The 18,228-nt window shown below is 38.7% G+C and overlaps 1 protein-coding gene across 1 annotated transcript in view; it reads left to right on the top strand.

The window, feature by feature from the left end:
- Window positions 1–2,494: 2,494 nt before the first annotated feature.
- Window positions 2,495–18,228, top strand: part of LOC150079131 (annulin-like) — a 189,911-nt gene continuing 174,177 nt past the window's right edge. The window contains exon 1 of the mRNA XM_090382963.1: window positions 2,495–2,629. Within this exon, the coding sequence (XP_090239089.1) occupies window positions 2,495–2,629 (135 nt within the window). The remainder of the gene's footprint in view (window positions 2,630–18,228) is intronic.

The following is an 18,228-nucleotide window of genomic DNA, read 5'->3' as shown; positions in this document are numbered from 1 at the left end:
TATGGGATATAACGTTGTATTGTATAACAATAGTTGCAAGTTACAAATGGTAAATCTACGGACACTAAGTATTAATTAACTTCCAAAATCTCGCTATCTAAATTCAGAATAAGCTAAGGATCTTGACTAGGTCTATAAGCTACTTATAGAAAATAATTTAATATAACAATTAAGTCAATAAAGCGGCTAAATATAGCTAAAAACTTCACATTCACCAGAGCTGCAAAATTGCTCTATAACATCAGAGTCGGCCCTGAGTGCCAAGCGATAGTGCATGCGATACATAGCGTTCTTTCTCAACAGATTAGTTATATTTATTTTCCAGTTTCTCTATTCTTCTTGTTTTTCATAAGTGATTCTTTACTTAAAAGCTTTGAAGTAAAATCCAGAAAGGAAATACACCTTTCTTTCCTTGTGTATATATATATATATATAATCCATACTAACCTAACTAAATCTCTAAACTGCTTGGTCACTGGTGGCACTGCTCCTGCCTCCATGTGGCAGGGCCGGTAAACTGGGGAAAAAAAAAACACTCTCCCGGGGCAAAAAGGAGCAAAGATGGACATAAATAGACATGCCACTTACGGATCTCATGATCCAGATCTCTCAAACAGAGAAGACTTAAATGCAGGTAATGCAAAATGGCAGAAAAAGAAGGAACAGAAACCCCTGCTCCTCTTTTTTTGATACTGCATTCTTTGACTGACAATCCTTTGAGTAAGCTCTCCCCATTCTTAATACAGAAATGTCTTGAAAATGTGGCGGGCCCACCAAAAATGGTTCGAAGATTAAAATCCGGAGACCTAGTGGAGATGAACGAGAATAAGCACTTGGAAAAACTATTAAAAATATAGACTTTTGGTGGAATTCCCACAAAGGTTACCCCGCATGCCACCTTAAGCTCCTCTAAAGGGGTAATAGCCGAGTGGGATCTCCTTAATGTATCTGAGGAGGAAATCGTTCAGGAATTAGACGATCAAAATGTAATAAATGCCAAAAGGATAGTCATTAAGAAAGATGGGGTTCTTACTCCTACCCAATGGTCATTCTTACATTTAAAACACCAATTTTACCAACAACTGTTAAAGCTGGATATTTAAGGGGCAAAATTCGACCTTATATTCCAAACCCAGTCCAGTGCTTTAAATGCCAAAAATTTGGACACTCACATTATTAAGGTGCGAGGGGTTCCTCGCACCTTAATAAGAGAGGTCAGTTAATTGAAAAATTTCTTGAAAGGCACAACTTAACATTATTAAACAATGGGACTCACACATACATGCATCTTTCCTCAAGGTTAACTTCTGCAATTGATCTTTCAATATGCTCACCAAACCTCCTTCCTCTTATTGATTGGACGGTCACTGATAACCTGCGAAATAGTGACCACTTTCCAGTAACATGCACACTATCGGCTAACTCTCCTCCTCAAACTGAGATAAAAACTGTTTGGAAATTCGACAAAGCTAACTGGAAGAAATATCAAGAGCTGGCACATCTAGATATTCAGACTATTGAGACCCTCACCATTGACTCTGCCGTAACTTACATAACTCAGCAAATGATAGCAGCTGCAGGAACCAGTATACCCAGATCATCCATGAAAACTCACTCCCACCCAAAAATATGGTGGAATGAAGCCTGTAGCAATGCCAAAAAAGAGAAGAATAGATATTGGAACTTATTTTGTAAATACCCAACCACAGCTAATCTCATACAGTTCAAGAAAGTTAGAGCTAAATCTCGTCACATACAACGAATAAGCAAAAAAGAGACATGGTCCAAATATGCCTCCCTTATAAACAGAACCACAAATATCAGAACCGTTTGGACTAAAGTTCGAAGAATTAATGGAAAATATCCACCTATAACCACTCCGATAATATTTCTAAAAGGCAAATAAATCTGCAATCCTCTCGATATTTCTAATACATTAGGTGAAACCTTCGAAAATATCTCCGCTGTAACCGCATTTGAGCCAAATTTCCAGGCACATAAAGTACAAACAGAAAAATATAATCTCAATTTCAGTACTTCACGACAGCATCCATATAATGTACCCCTTACCATGGCAGCGTTATGTAGCGCACTTGCAAGATCCAAAAATAGTGCTGCTGGCCCTGATGGAGTGTACTATGCCATGATATATCATTTGAGTGAAGAATCCCTTTCTGCTCTGCTAAAACTGTATAATAGAATCTTTGACGAAGACTACTACCCTACCAGTTGGTGTCACTCTATTGTATTAGCTTTCCCAAAACCAGGAAAGGACCATCCAGATCCAGCAAATTACCGACTGATAGCGTTAACTAGTTGTATAGGAAAAGCATTAGAAAAAATAGTTAATGCCAGATTGACATGGTTCCTAGAGACTGAATGCATTCTAAGTCAAAATCAATATGGATTTCGAAGAACTAGATCAACACTTGACCTTATGGTCAAAGCTGAAGGAAACATCCGAAATGCATTTCTCAGGAATGAACACCTACTGATGATATGTCTTGACATTGAAAAAGCTTTTGATACAACCTGGCAGTATGGAATTCTCCATGATCTCTATGAATCCAGTCTTCGTAGTCATCTTCCAAAATTTATTCAGAACTTTTTGAGCAATAGGTCCTTTCAGGTATGATTTCACTCTGCTCTCTTGCAAACATTTGTGCAAGAAGAGGGGGTCCCTCAGGGTTCTGTGCTTAGTGCCATGCTCTTCTCTCTCAGGATTAATTCCATTACCCAGTGTATTCCCGACACAGTTGAAACTTATCTGTATGCTGACGATCTGGCAATCTCAAGCCACTCACAAAACATGCGTTTCATTGAAAGGCAGCTTCAAGGTACAATTAACAAGCTTGTTCAGTGGGCCAAAAATAATGGATACAGACTTTCAAAACAAAAAACAACAGCAATTCATTTTTGCCATAAACGGAATTTACATCCAGATCCCGATTTACATCTTGATTCTCATCCAATTACTTTTACTTTTCAGCAGAGTATTAGCTTTCTTGGAATAATTCTGGATAAAAAACTTAGTTTCTTAGAGCATATTAAGCATATTCGTACAACCTGTCTAAAGAAGCTGAATCTCCTCAGGGCAATTTCTGCTATGTCATGGGGTGCAGATCGGTACATGCTGCTGTACTTACACCGGTTGCTCATAAGATCCAAACTAGACTATGGGTCTCCTGCATATGCCTCAGCTAGAGAAAGTGTATTAAAATGGCTCGACCCAGTACATCACAATGCTCTCCAAATTGCACTGGGAGCTATTCGTACATCGCCAGTTCAGAGTCTCTATACGGAAGCACACGAATCACCCCTATTTCTTCGTCGGCAAGCTCTGTTATTAAGTTATGCATCTAAAATCAGAAGTTTCCCACATCATCCTATAAGCAGTATTTATTCACCCCAAAATGGCATAATTGTACCAAAATAAACCTTTGCAGAATAAACCACGTGGCATTAGATTACGAAGCATAACTACATGCTAGGAACTAAATATGAATGACATAATTCTAGATATTAGCACAGTTATGCCACCATGGCAAATACCCCTGACCAAAGTTGACCAACATTTCCAACAATGGGGAAAGAATGCACTTCCAGATTGCAGTATTCAGCAGATCCATGCAGCTCACTCTTTTCAATTCTCTAATTTTACCCAAATTTACACTGATGGTTCCAAGACAGATAGTAAAGTTGACGCAGTTGCAGTTCTACCAAACATTACAATATCCCAGCAGCTCCCTTTGGAGTACAGTATTTACACCACAGAACTGTATGCTATCCTGATGGCTCTAGACAATGTAAAACAGTCATTATATCCTCAAACTATTATCTACACCTATTCCTTAAGTGCTATATCTGCTCTTCAGTGTAAATTTCCTTCCAGTCATCTGTTACTACAACAAATTCAAACCAAGTTAGTGCAGCTTCTTGCAAACAGGCAAAAATTAATTTTCTGTTGGATGCCTTTGCACTCTGGAATCATAGGAAACGAACAAGTGGATCTTGCAGCCAAGAATGCCAGTCACATAAAATCAGACATGCAGATACCTTACACAGATTTAAAACGCATCATACATAGCAATGTTAGAAAAAAATGGCTATCCATTTGGCAGGGAGAAAAAAGCAAAAAGCTTTTTCAGATTAAAAACGATCACAAGAAGTGGCTATCAAGCCTAAGAGGCAATAGAAAGGAAGAAGTTGTACTTGGCAGAATGCGAATAGGACATACTCACCTAACTCATAGTTATTTACTCACTAAGGATGACCCTCCACTATTCAGCAACTGTCAAACACAACTCACAGTAAACCACTTGATCATTGGATGCCCATTATATCTGAGAGAACGAAAAACGGCTTTCTCTTCACATCTATATTCTTCTAATAAACTTACCTTACAACAGATTCTCGGAAACCGACAAGATATTAATGATGTTTTTACCTTCCTCAAAATGATAAACAAATATCATCTGATCTGAATCCTTTTATTTAATATAACAATCATGTATCAAATAAGATTGAAATAGGTGCATTATGACCTTAGTAGCCCATGCACCAATAAATCCAACAAACAACAACAACAACATCAGAGTCACTTGCTTTATCTATTACCTCCTTTGGCAAAGCCACTTAGACTGATCCACAGTTGAATTGCAATCAATGCTCATCTTGAATTGGAAACATTCAACATGGGAAAAGTAATAATTTTTTAGATATGGAATTAAACTTTGGCAAAATGTACTGGCAAACTGTCACTCTCAATCAACAAGCAGCCTTGACAATCAAAGTAATTTATAACTAGATGAGGTACTACAAAACTGTAGGTCATCAGTACTGTAAGGATTTCAGAAAAAAGTCAATCATCACTGCTTCCTTTCAGAAGCTTGCCTTCCATAATTGTCTCTCAGCACAAATATAAATATGCACAGAGTGCTGATGAGTAGCCAGTCTGTTAGCCTTTCTGTTGTCCTCCAAAACTCTACTGTCTGATCCAGGAGTCACCAGAGAGGATTTGGATGCAATTCTCTTTACCATTAACACGATTGTAGCAAAGGTGAGAATTTATTTCCTTGGATTCACTTATGTTCACTGGCATCTTTGAAACCCAACTCCCACCTACAAAAGCAGTTGATACTAATCCTATGGTTCAGCTTTCCAGTGATCTTTTCCATATAATTTAATCACTTGTACAAATGGGAAAATGTAGGAATACATTGATTGCATAATAAGAAAATAATTACCCATTTGGATGCTAGGAACAGCACAAGTAAAGTGTAAAGTGTGTTAGTTGTCTACAACTAAGATCAACAATATAGCTATCAGTTTGTTGTCTGCCTCTGAAGTTGCAGATCTTGATAATAATATTCACCAATTCATGATTTAGTACCCATGTAGTCATTATTAGCATTAGTAGTGGCATATGATGCAAGAAAGCAAGCTTATACAGCATTAGCTAAAAAGAAAAGAATTCGCTTCCCATTTCATGTATTCATTCCCTCCAGAAGTTTGTCTAGTTCTTCCATGAATTTATTTAAGCTATCAGCTTGCACAATGACAGATGGAAGTTTGTTCCAGCAATCAACCACCTGCTGGCTAAAAGCAAATTTCCACACATCTATTCTGCAACCACTAGGTGGCAGTGATCACAGTGTGCTGAAGTAGGATTTACTAAAGGAGGTAACTACCATCAGAAGTAAAGGGAAGGGTTTTTGCTTTCGTAAAGGCGACTATGATGGTCTGAGACAGTATTTAAATTCTATACAGTGGGACCAACTGATGATGTTACCAACAGCAAATTCAAAATGGGAAGCATTCAAAGACCTAATCTTGGAAGCTACCAGGCTTTACATACCAACTAAGAAATACTGTTCAATGTTCAGGCCTAAATGGATGTCAGATGAACTAATGAGACATATGGCAGAGAAGAAAAATGCATGGGATACATACAAATTAATGGGTGACATGGAAGCCTATGATAGATATAAGTTGGTCTGTAACCAAGTCACAAAGGAGATTAGGCAGGCAAAGGCAGATTATGAGAAATCCTTGGCAAAGGATGCAAAGAAAAACAGAAAAGAGTTCTTTACCTATTTAAACTCAAGAAGGAAAGGGATAAATCAGATTGGTCCACTGGATATTGATGGTTCAACAGTTGAGGATCCTGCTCAGGTGGCTAACAAACTAAGCGAATATTTTGCACCTACATTCACACATAAGGAGTTATTCAGGAAGGGGAATGTCGTAGGTGAAGTAAACATTGGCAGTGAGCTAGATGATTTTGTAATAACTGAGAGGAAAGTGGAGGAGAAATTGTTGAGGATAAACATAAAAAAGGCACTTGGGTGGATGGTATCTATCCAGTTATATTAAAGAAGGCAGCAAAGGAAGTAAGCAAACCCCTAGCCATAATTATAAGAGCTTCTTTGGACTCAGGGGAGGTACCCATAGACTGGAGATGTGCAAATGTAACCCCAGTTAATGAAGGCACTGGTTAAAGAAGCACTGCAGGATCATCTAGACAAGAATTCAGTTATAGCTCAGACGCAGCATGGTTTTGTTAAGGGAAGGTCTTGCCTGACCAGTTTGATTGGATACTATGATGTAGTCACAAAAGAACTAGATGCAGGGAATAACTTTGATATTATATATTTGGATCTTAGAAAGGCTTTTGATACTGTTGCACATGGAAGACTGCTGCACAAATTGGAGCAGTGTGGCATTGGAGGCAAATTGCTGCTATGGATAAAGGGATGGTTGAGTGGCAGAAGACAGAGAGTGGTAATCAATGGACACTGCTCAACGTGGACTAATGTTATTAGTGGAGTTCCTCAGGGTTCAGTGTTGGGTCCATTGTTGTTTTCTGTATTTATAAATGATATTGATGATGGTATATGAAGCTTAATGTCCAAGTTTGCAGACGATACAAAGGTTGGCAGGTTGTTAAGGACACTAGTGATGCTATGCTGCTGCAGCAGGATCTGGAAAGGTTGAGCAGATGGGCTGAGAGGTGGCAAATGAAGTTTAACATTGACAAATGTAAAGTACTACATATGGGAAACAGTAACCCCAGAGCAACGTATCAACTCTGTGGTACTACACTGACAGTGGTAGAGAATGAAAAGGACCTGGGGGTAATTGTGCAGGGAGATATGAAGTTCTCTGAGCAGTGCAGACGAGCTGCAAGAGTAGCTCATGGTGTCTTGTCAATGATATATAGGAATTTTTCTAGCAGGGATAGGGAGGTGATTATTCCCTTGTATAAGGCAATGGTCAGGCCACACCTTGAGTACTATATACAGGTCTGGAGGCCTCATTTCAAGAAGGATGTAGAGCTGCTGGAACGAGTACAGAGAAGGGCAACAAGATTAGTGAATGGAACAAAGGGTTGCTCTTACGAAGAGAGGCTTAAGTTTTGCAAATTAGAGTCTGGAGACTAGGCACCGGCGAGGTGTATAAAGCCTTGAATGGTTTGAGCATGCTCAATGCTGATGGGATTCTTCCTCTTGCTCAGAATAATCACCTGAGAGGGCATAAATTCAAATTGAGAAAAGACAGATGTAGGATAGATGTGCGGAAATTTGCCTTTAGCCAGGGGGTAGCTGGTTGGTGGAACAGACTTGTTGAAGTTTGGGGATGGGATCTATCCAGTTGTTGAAGGATAGGATCTATCCAGTTATATTAAAGGAGGCAGCAAAGGAAGTAAGCAAACCCCTAGCCATAATTATGAGAGCTTCTTTGGACTCAGGGGAGGTACCCATGGACTGGAGATGTGCAAATGTAATCCCAATTCACAAAGGAGGATCAAAGGCTGACACAAGTAATTATAGACCTGTTAGTTTAACTTCGGTTCCAGGAAAATTAATGGAGGCACTGGTTAAAGAAGCACTGCAGGATCATCTGGACAAGAATTCAGTTATAGCACAGACACAGCATGGGTTTGTTAAGGGCAGGTCTTGTCTGACCAATTTGATTGGATACTATGATGTAGTCACAAAAGAACTGGATGCAGGGAATAACTTTGATATTATATATTTGGATCTTAGAAAGGCTTTTGATACTGTTGCGCATGGAAGACTGCTGCACAAATTGGAGAAGTGTGGCATTGGAGGCAAATTGCTGCTATGGATAAAGGGATGGTTGAGTGGCAGAAGACAGAGAGTGGTAATCAATGGACACTGCTCATTGTGAACTAATGTTATTAGTGGAGTTCCTCAGGGTTCAGTGTTGGGTCCATTGTTGTTTTCTGTATTTATAAATGATATTGATGATGGTGTATCAGGCTTAATGTCCAAGTTTGCAGACGATACAAAGGTTGGCAGGGTTGTTAAGGACACTACCGATACTATGCTGCTGCAACAGGATCTGGAAAGGTTGAGCAGATGGGCTGAGAGGTGGCAAATGAAGTTTAACATTGACAAATGTAAAGTACTACATATGGGAAACAGTAACCCCAGATCAACGTATCAACTCTGTGGTACTACGCTGACAGTGGTAGAGAATGAAAAGGACCTGGGGGAAATTGTGCAGGCAGATATGAAGTTCTCTGAGCAGTGCAGACGAGCTGCAAGAGTATCTCATGGTGTCTTGTCAATGATATACAGGAATTTTTCTAGCAGGGACAGGGATGTGATTATTCCCTTGTATAAGGCATTGGTCAGGCCACACCTTGAGTACTGTATACAGGTCTGGAGGCCTCATTTCAAGAAGGATGTAGAGCTGCTGGAACGAGTACAGAGAAGTACAAAGAACGAGTACAGCAACAAGATTAGTGAATGGAACAAAGGGTTGCTCTTATGAAGAAAGGCTTAAGTTTTGCAAATTACAGAGCCTGGAGACTAGGCATCGGCGAGGTGATCTGATAGAGGTGTATAAGGCTTTGAATGGCTTGAGCATGCTCAATGCCGTTGGGATTCTTCCTCTTGCTCAGAATAATCACCTGAGAGGGCATAAATTCAAATTGAGGAAGGACGGATGTCGGATAGATGTGCGGAAATTTGCCTTTAGCCAGCGGGCAGTTGGTTTGTGGAATAGACTTCCATCGCTTGTTGTTGAAGTTGATAGCCTAAACAAATTTAAGGCTCAGCTGGACAGGTATTTCGAACAAATGGAGGGGTGAAATGGGAGTAGTGGTTGTTTTTTTTTTTTTTTTTGGCTGATGCTGAATAAGCTTGCTTTCTTGCATCATATGCCTCTACTAATGCTAATGCTAATCATCTTTCCTCAGTTTGAATTTATGCCCCCTCAAGTGCATAATATGAGCAAGAGGAAGAATCCCATCAGCATTGAGCTTGCTCAAACCATTTAAAATATTCATTATACAACCACTCTGACTATCCTTAATGGTATACTGATGACTATCATTCCTAATTGAGTGGAATATAGCTACTGAATCAAGCCACTCCTCATTGTTTGAAACCTATGTCTTAATAAACATTACCACCTGATCTCCAAGGCCTCAACACTATTGAAGTTTTTTAAAAAAAAATTATACTATTAGCTCTCACCAAACAGATCCTTGCAGATAAGCCTCCCCAGATTCATTATGCACTTGTCAAATGCACAGTGACCAATGACTAAAAAACCTTGCATCAACATGTGCAATGTTATCAGTGTTCAAGTGCCATAACTTACTTGCTCATTGAAGGTTAGCCTCTATATCTAGCGAACATGTTAAATGTAATAGTGAATCATCACTGTTGTGGCTTTTAGAATCGTAGTATCAGGTCAACATGTTTGCTGCCAGCTTGAGCTGAAACCTTAGTGAACTGAATTCAGAAATTACAGTATTGAGTCATTGTGGATTGGTGAGGGCAGAGAAATTTTGTGCTTTCTTCTCACTGTGGTTGAATTAGTCAGCTGCTGATGAAGTACTTGAAAAATATCAGGTTTTTCTTCCATAAAATAGGTAGAAAGTGGTTCTTACACTTTCACTCTTGACTTTTTTGATCCAAGATTGAGTCAATCTGGATTGGAAAGGGCAGAAATATTTTTGAGCTTTGTTCTCGCTATAACTAAATTAATCAGCCCCCAGTGAAGGTTGCTTGACAAAAATGTCTGTTTTTTTTCTTCTCTCAATCGAAAGAAAAAGTTTTCTTTAAGTAGGGTGGGTTTCTCTTCCAAGTGGATTAAATTCTGAAGTTGCATATTTGCATTCAAGAATCAGTGAACATGTTAAAGTCAGATAGTCTTTCATCCGTATGTATTAAACACCTCTTCATACCATATGTATCAACACAGTTAAAATTTTAAAGCAGATATCCTGTGCCTTATATCTTTGCTCTCGTGGAAAAGAGAATGCTGTAGCTGAGAATGTTATAGTACTGCTAGTCAGTAAATAACCAACAAATTCTCTCCTATCCAGTAACTTTAAGATTTTAACCCCTATTGCCCCCAATCCCAGCCTCATTCAAGCCACAAACTGTCAATAATACAAGGGCTGTTCAATAAAGAATGATCATAATTTGTTTTTTTCCGCAACATACTTTATTAATCATCCATATTTTGATGGTTCTTCTCAAAGTAGTTCTCATTTGATGAAATGTACTTACTCCAACATTTCTGCTCTTCTTAAAAAACATGGTGGAAGCTATTTTTGCCATGTGTTTGAGAATTGCCTCTGATGTCTTTAAAACTTCTGACAACTGGAAAAGTTTTCCTTACAGCCCCTGCTTTAAATTTGGAAATAAAAAATTTCAGGGTGCAAGATCAGGACAGTAGGGGGGGGGGATGAGGAACACATTTGACATGAATGCTGGCTAAGTACTTTATGACAGTATGAGCAATGTTGAGGTCTTGCATTTTTGTGATGCAGTATCCACCCACCTGTGTGCAGTTGTAATCATTTGTGATGAATATGATTATGTAACATATGCAGTGCAGTTCTGTAGTAAGGTCCTGTAATAGTCGTATGACATAGCACAACATGTTTGTAAACCAGTTCTTGAATGTCAAAAAAAGAGATGATCATAACCTGTCCTGCAGAAGCACAATTTTTGCTTTTTTCAGTGTGAGCAATGATGCCAACACAGCTTTGTTGCTTACACTCTGTGTCGAAATGAAGTCGTGTCTCATCTGCCATTATCACCTTGTGTAGAACATCACCATCTTCAGTAATCATCAGTTGCAGCTCCTGAAAACCTCCATGTGAATTTCAGATATTAGTAGTCTTGGAACTCAGCATGCACAAACACGTGTCATATGCAAATTGTTATGGAGAATACCATGCATCCTTTTTATTGATATTCTCAACATCTTTGCTAGTTGCCTTACTGTTATAAAGCAATCTTCTCTTATAATTACAGAAGCAGTGTTTATGGTTTCTGTGTTGACAGCAGTGGTTGGAGCTCCAGGACTGCTGATTTTTGTGATTAGATCACACCTATCTTTAAAAATTCTAAACCACCTGCAAGCTGTGCTATATGGGAGTGTATATTCACTGTTAAGCCTCTTTTAACATTTCATATGCTTCAGCTGATGTTTTTCCTTGAGATGGAAGCAAAATTTGAGAATAGCACACTGTTCCTCACATGTCACGAGGCATAAACTTGTTATGTAGGCAAAACTAAACAGGCATAAACTTGACCAACTGCCAAGGTCAGATTGGGCACATGAGTCAACTGCACAGTTGCTGTGTGGTCCAGCTTGGTTTGGTCTTAAATTCCACTGCTGACAGTTGTACAGTTGACAAGCAGTTCATGAAAAATTATTATCATTCTTTATTGAACAGCCCTCATAGTTCCTTAAATTTAATCTTTTTCTTTAGCAGTTCAGCCTTGATTATCAACCCTGAGATATGAAGTTGATGATATTTTTCCTGAAGACCAACTAGGTAAGCTCAACCACACAGTCTGAATCTATGCTGGACAACAAAACAATTACTTACATAAAAAAAAAAAAAAAAACCTGGAATCATCAGTAAATGCATCAGAACCATTGTTTATCCATCATTATGGAAGTATGGACATCTGCCACCCCCAATGACCAAAAACTTCTTGTAGTATCAATATATGACAACAAACAGGCCATTTGGAAATTAAATTGGCCACCTCAAAATAGAACAACAGTATTAGGAAATGCAATTGGGTTTTCACTACTATTTGAGCTTATTGACTCTCAGAATCTAGTAATCACAGTGACCATGATTGTGGGATTAATCTCTGCACCTTCCATATGGAATACTTGCTACTGAAGAATTTCTCTCCCAGCCTGAGGACTGTCTTGTGAATGAGCCCCCTAGCATACTAGGCTATACTATACCTTATGGACCATTTCCTCCCTTTTAAAACTTCTGAGATTTTTGATGCTGGCCTCAACAAGTTTGTGAATGAGAAAAATTACAGTAAAGAAGTGTCATCTCTGCAGTGTCCACAGTCGAACTAGTCACGTCATGCTGTCTACACACTTCTAATGTCTCTGGAAGAGGATTCTAGAAAGTGGTGCTAGCACCACTGGTTGCAGGCCAGGATAAGACTAGTTAATGTATAGTCTGTGTATGAGGTGTGGCAATAAAGTTCCTGGACTGTTGCTGTTGCAGTCACGCTCGATGAGTTTGAAAATAAACTGAAGGGGTCTGTTGTAGTTCGAACTTCTTCCAACAGGTGTTGATATAGAGATTGCCCAGTATGCTGACAGCTTGCAAGTAACAACCAGATTTGTTAGTGGCATTAACATTCCGTGTCATGATTTTGCAATGAAGCAATGAACAAAATCAAATTTTGCTTTATACTGGGAAAATTTGCAACAGAAACATGAAATGCCAAAAATTGTTTATGATGATGAAATGTTAATTCACATCAGTGTGATTGAATGGTATTAGCAGTTCAGAGACAGACATGAGGATGCCCACAATGACTCAAGAAATGGGTGTCCAACCTCTTGAAATGAGGACAGAGTTTCAAAAGTTCAGGAAATGTCAAAGTGCCAGTGCTGCATTCTATGTACAGATGCTTCAAAGACTATTGAAGCACGTTTCCCCGGGTGAATTTTGAGAGAAAGACAGCGGATCTTGTTGCACGACAATGTCCCCCCCCCACTCCACACTTGTTATGAAGACATTTATAACAAAACATGGTGTTGTACAGATCAACCATTCACGATACTCTTCTGATCTAGGACTAGCGGACTTCTTCCTTCCTGAGGTGAAAACTACCCTCAAAGGAAAGAGATATCAGGATTTTGAGGACATGAAGAGAAACATAACTCCTGAACTGAATATCATCTCTTTGGATGTCTTTGCTGACTTTTTTTCAGAAACCTTTTGAACGGTGTAATAAGTACATTCAATCACATTGTGATTACTTTGAATAAAAATAAACCATTTTTGAGCTCTTTCACTCCGTTTTTTTTGTTGCACCATACCAGAAACTTTATTGCCATACCTCATATGTGCATAGTGTATATTTTCTTAAATATTAAATAAATAATTACTATATGAATATCTTCTTTTATTGTTCTATTTAGGACTCTTTTTATTAAACTATTTTTAAATTTAAATATAAGCCACTTATATTCATTGTGCAGATGTTAAATGCCTACTCCAGGCCAATATACAACACATTTTTTTTTTTTATAACATTGATTAATGTGTGTGCTCCTCAAGCTGCAGCTGTGCTGAGTAGGTTGCAACATAAAGTACATACAGTTCTTTTTTACCTTAATGTTGCAAGATACTGAAGCTGTGCTTTGCAAATATTAACTCCTATGGTTAACAGCTGTGTTCATTATTATTAACATTGGCTACATCATGCGAGGAAGCTAGGCTTTTGTCACTTCCGTTTAAAAAAAAAAAAAAAAAAAACAACCCTCTTGTTTTTCTTCCTCTCTTAGCTACTGAACCATCTGGCCTTAGAATTTTGCTTATCTGGTGGCTTCAACTAACCCATACAGGTAACTTATTCCAATAGTTAACAGTTCCTTTAATTGTTAATCATTGGAATAATGCTCTATGACTAAAGGAAAACTTCTTACAATCCACTCTGTAATTTTGCTCCCATTGTTTGAGTTTATGCCTCCCACTTGGTTTTAGCATTACTTAAAACCATTAAAATTTTCCATTCATTTATAATACTATCACCTGTTAATTAGATCCCTTCTTTGGTACTTTCACTTACCAAGTTCTGCAGCCCACATATTTGAATATTTGCCCATTTGAAGACACCCTTTTTTGATAATCTCACCTTGCCCATTTTTGAACTTTTTTTCCCCAGACATGGGCCAAAAAAAAAAAAAAAAGAAAAAAAGGTGATGCTGCAATGGTGAAGGGACTTCCTGGTGATGTTGTTGGTACTTCAGATTATCATTACTGTTATCCAGTGCCCATAGCCTTGGTTCTGGGCCAACAACACAAGAATTCAGTGTGTTTGTCATGCGCTGCAACTCATAGAAATTCAAAAATGCAGATCCTGGTGGTTGAGAGGCCCAACTTCAGCATGCCACTTTGGCTCCTGATTCAACAAGATGGCTTATCCTGGAATAGCTCACCCAGGATCTATTGGCTAGTGACTTTGCCTGTAAGGGTCAAACTTGTCAATGACAGACCCCTACCCACATGATCTAAGGAACATTATTCAGGCTGACAGAGGTAGTAGTAGTAGTGGCATGTGATGCAAGAAAGCAAGTGTATGAGCTTATGCAGCATCAGCCAACAAAAAAAAAAAAAAATCACACCATTCCCTCCAAATGCCTGTCCAATTCCTCCTTAAATTTATTTAACCTATCAACTTCCACAATGATAGATGGAAGTTTGTTCCAGCAATTAACCACCCGCTGGCTAATTAGTAGCATAACACCTCCTCCCTTCCTATCCTGTCTAGCCTTTCTGTACACATTGTACTCCCTAAATTCCAGTTCTGCATTCCTTATATCTGTGTGACACCACGTCTCTGCTCTCCCAACAATATCTGCTTTTGATGTCTTGACAAACACTTCAAATTCATCAAACTGATTTACTATACTTCTAGCATTGGTATACATGCAAGTATACCTGTACCTATTCTGATTATTAGTTACTTTAACACATCCCATATACCCACCTGTTTCACAATGACTGCCATCAGTCCCTGAAACCCCCAACACCCCTTTCTCCGCTGCTGCTTATTCTAATAGAAGTAGTGCAAGAATCACCTTTACCTCTGCCTGCAGCTACTTTTAACCTTTTAGTCTGTGGATCCCCCCCCCCAAGCTAGCAGTTTTCCGACCCACCTAACACTGCCTTGATAGCATCAGCAAATATTCTTGTACCCTTTCTATTTAAGTGTATCCCATCCCTGTAGAAGCAGTCTTTCCTGTTAACAAGCCCAGACCAGGCGGAAAAATTTTTTACCCCTTTAGCCTTGCACATTTCCTCCTGGTATGGGCATGGTGCTTTGATGGCCCTGCAGAGCACATTTATTGCTTTCTGGGCAGTAGGCATCCCTTTGAATTCCATTGTGGGTGAGGAGCCTAGGCACTGAAACAATGTCTAAGTTTGCAGATGATAAAAAAGTTAGCAGGGTGGTTATTGACAGTAATCAGGATGTGTTATGTTACTGCAACAAAAAATTTTTCTGGACACAGGTCTGGAAAAACTTAGCCGGATCAACTGAAAAGTGGTAATTAAAGTTTAAAAAATGTAAGGTACTGTATATGGGCAGCTCTAACCCCAGATTAATTTGTCAACCGTGTGTGGTACTACACTGAAGGTAGTAGAGAATGAAAGATTTGGAAGTTGTACTGAGACATATGATGCCTTCTGAGCAGATCGGATCGGCTGCTAGGACAGCTTGTGGTGTTTTGCCAATTATATTCAGGAATTTTGCCAGCAGGGATAGGGAGAAAATTATTCTACTGTATAAGGTAATGGTTAGGCACATCTTGAATATTGCACACATCTGGAAGCCTCACTTTAGGAAATGTGGATCTGTTAGAATGGGTATACAGAAATGCAGTGAGATTAGTGAGGGGAAACAAAAGGCTACTCTTATCAATAAAGTGTAAGTGTTTACTGATTTTATTCCTTTTGCAACTACGTGATAAGTATTTTTTCCAACACCATGCCAAATTATTAATTCTCCAAAGAAATCTATTCTGATATGGGCTGAATGTTACAGACCCGGAAACAACATAAACACAAGTACTACCACTATACTTCCTCTCCCCTTCATCCTTTGCAATGAGAGTCAGCACAAGAGTTATTTTTATAAAAAATATATAGAGATTAAATGCTGTTTCTTGGAGTTTGGTTTCTCACCTTTAAATCACAGGTCCAGACAGCTGATGTTTCCATTCAGCATTGACTGTATCAGTGAATATATTAATAAATCTAATATATACTATCAGTGAATATATTAAAAAAATCTAAAAGAAACAACATCATTCGTAAAAAAAAAAAAAAAACCAAAAAAAAAACTGTTATTCCTTTAAAAAAAATACAAGTTTACAAATTTTTCCCATTTACCTTAAAATGTTAAATATGCAACACTTTGTTTAAAAACTAAAGTACAGGGCAATGTTGGAAAAAAGTTGCAAGTTAGGATGAATTTGAAAGTGTCTGCAACTCTGCCCAGACACAATAGAATGGAGTACACATTGAGCTTTATCAATCAGTTTGGCCCTGGAAACAATATGCAAGGCTAGGGTAGAATATGTCTCAGTGTGGTCTGCACTTGTTAACAGGAGAGACCTTTTACAGGGATGGGATACACTTAAATAGAACACTACCTTGCTTCTATTAAGGCAGTGTTAGGTGGTCGGAAAACTATTAACTTTTGGGAAAAGTTGATAGTTTTCTGACCAATGTTGGAAAAAAGTTGCAAGTTAGGATGAATTTGAAAGTGTCTGCAACTCTGCCCAGACACAATAGAATGGAGTACACATTGAGCTTTATCAATCAGTTTGGCCCTGGAAACAATATGCAAGGCTAGGGTAGAATATGTCTCAGTGTGGTCTGCACTTGTTAACAGGAGAGACCTTTTACAGGGATGGGATACACTTAAATAGAACACTACCTTGCTTCTATTAAGGCAGTGTTAGGTGGTCAGAAAACTATTAACTTTTGGGGTGGGGAAATACACAGACTAATAGATTCACAATAGCTGCAGACGGAGGTGAAAGTAATTCTTGCATTGCTTCTATTGGAACATGCAGCAGCAGCATGGAAAGCAAGGTGTCAAAGATTTCAAGCCCCTTGTGAAAGGTTTGCAGACCTTTTTGGGATGAAACATGATGTTGCCAAGGGGGATGTCTTTGTGTGTGCTCAATGTAAGCAATGTGAAGAACTTGGCCGCCAACTCAGCATTGTTATGGGCCTTTATGAGAGCTTGAAGAACAGAATAGATGCCCTTGAAGGAATTAAATTGGGGTACCCATCAAGCTTTCAGCTGCCCACATCAATGCTGGAGCTTGCACTTGATCATTTGGCAACACAGTGGCAACTTTTGGGACAGAATACGCTGGACTCACAGGAGCTAGTTATTGTCAGTGACTATATTATCAGGGAGAAGGGAAATATATTGTGCAAAAAAGATAGGTGGAATAAGGCCAGAGTATGTCTGTCAGGGTCAAAAGTTGACGTTGTAGAGCAGATATCATCTTTTAAGGGCACAAAGGATGATATTGTTGTACATGTTGGGACTAATGACAATTAGGAGTAGGAGATCTGTGCACTTAACAAGTATAGGTCAATGTTGAAAAAAAGTAGCGAGTTAGGGATAAATTTGAAAGTCTCTACAATGCTCTCCAGACACGATAGGAGGGAGTATATGATCAGAACCTTGTTAATCAATTGTGCAAGGACTGTGCAAGGCTCATGGAGTAGAATTTTTCTTTGCATGGTCTGTGCTTGTTAACAGAAGAGACTGCTTCTAAAGGGATGGGATACATTTAAATAGAAAGGGTGCAAAAATATTTTCTGATGCTATCGAGGCAGTGTTAGGTGGGTTGGAAAACTGCTAGCCTGGGGAGATTCACAGACTAATAGATTAATGGTATCACAGGCAGAGATGAAAGTGATTTTTGCACTGCTTCTATTGAAATGAGCAGCAGCCTGGAAAATGAGGTACTGGGGATTTCAAGCACTGCTGGGAGTAATCATGGAACAAGTAAATACATTGGTTGTGTTAGGCTAACTAAGAGTAAGAATAGGCTTATGTATACTTACATGTACACCAGTGCTAGCAGTATAGTAAATAAATTTGATGAATTTGTTGTGAATGAAGTGCTGTTCAAGACATCAAAAGCAGATATTGT

Source organism: Mastigoproctus giganteus, chromosome 10 (assembly GCF_048544385.1).
Source record: "Mastigoproctus giganteus isolate SK-2022 chromosome 10, ASM4854438v1, whole genome shotgun sequence".
Classification (NCBI taxonomy): Eukaryota; Metazoa; Arthropoda; class Arachnida; order Uropygi; family Thelyphonidae; genus Mastigoproctus; species Mastigoproctus giganteus.
Note: the sequence above shows the minus strand (reverse complement) of the source record. Positions and strands in the feature narration are given on the sequence as shown.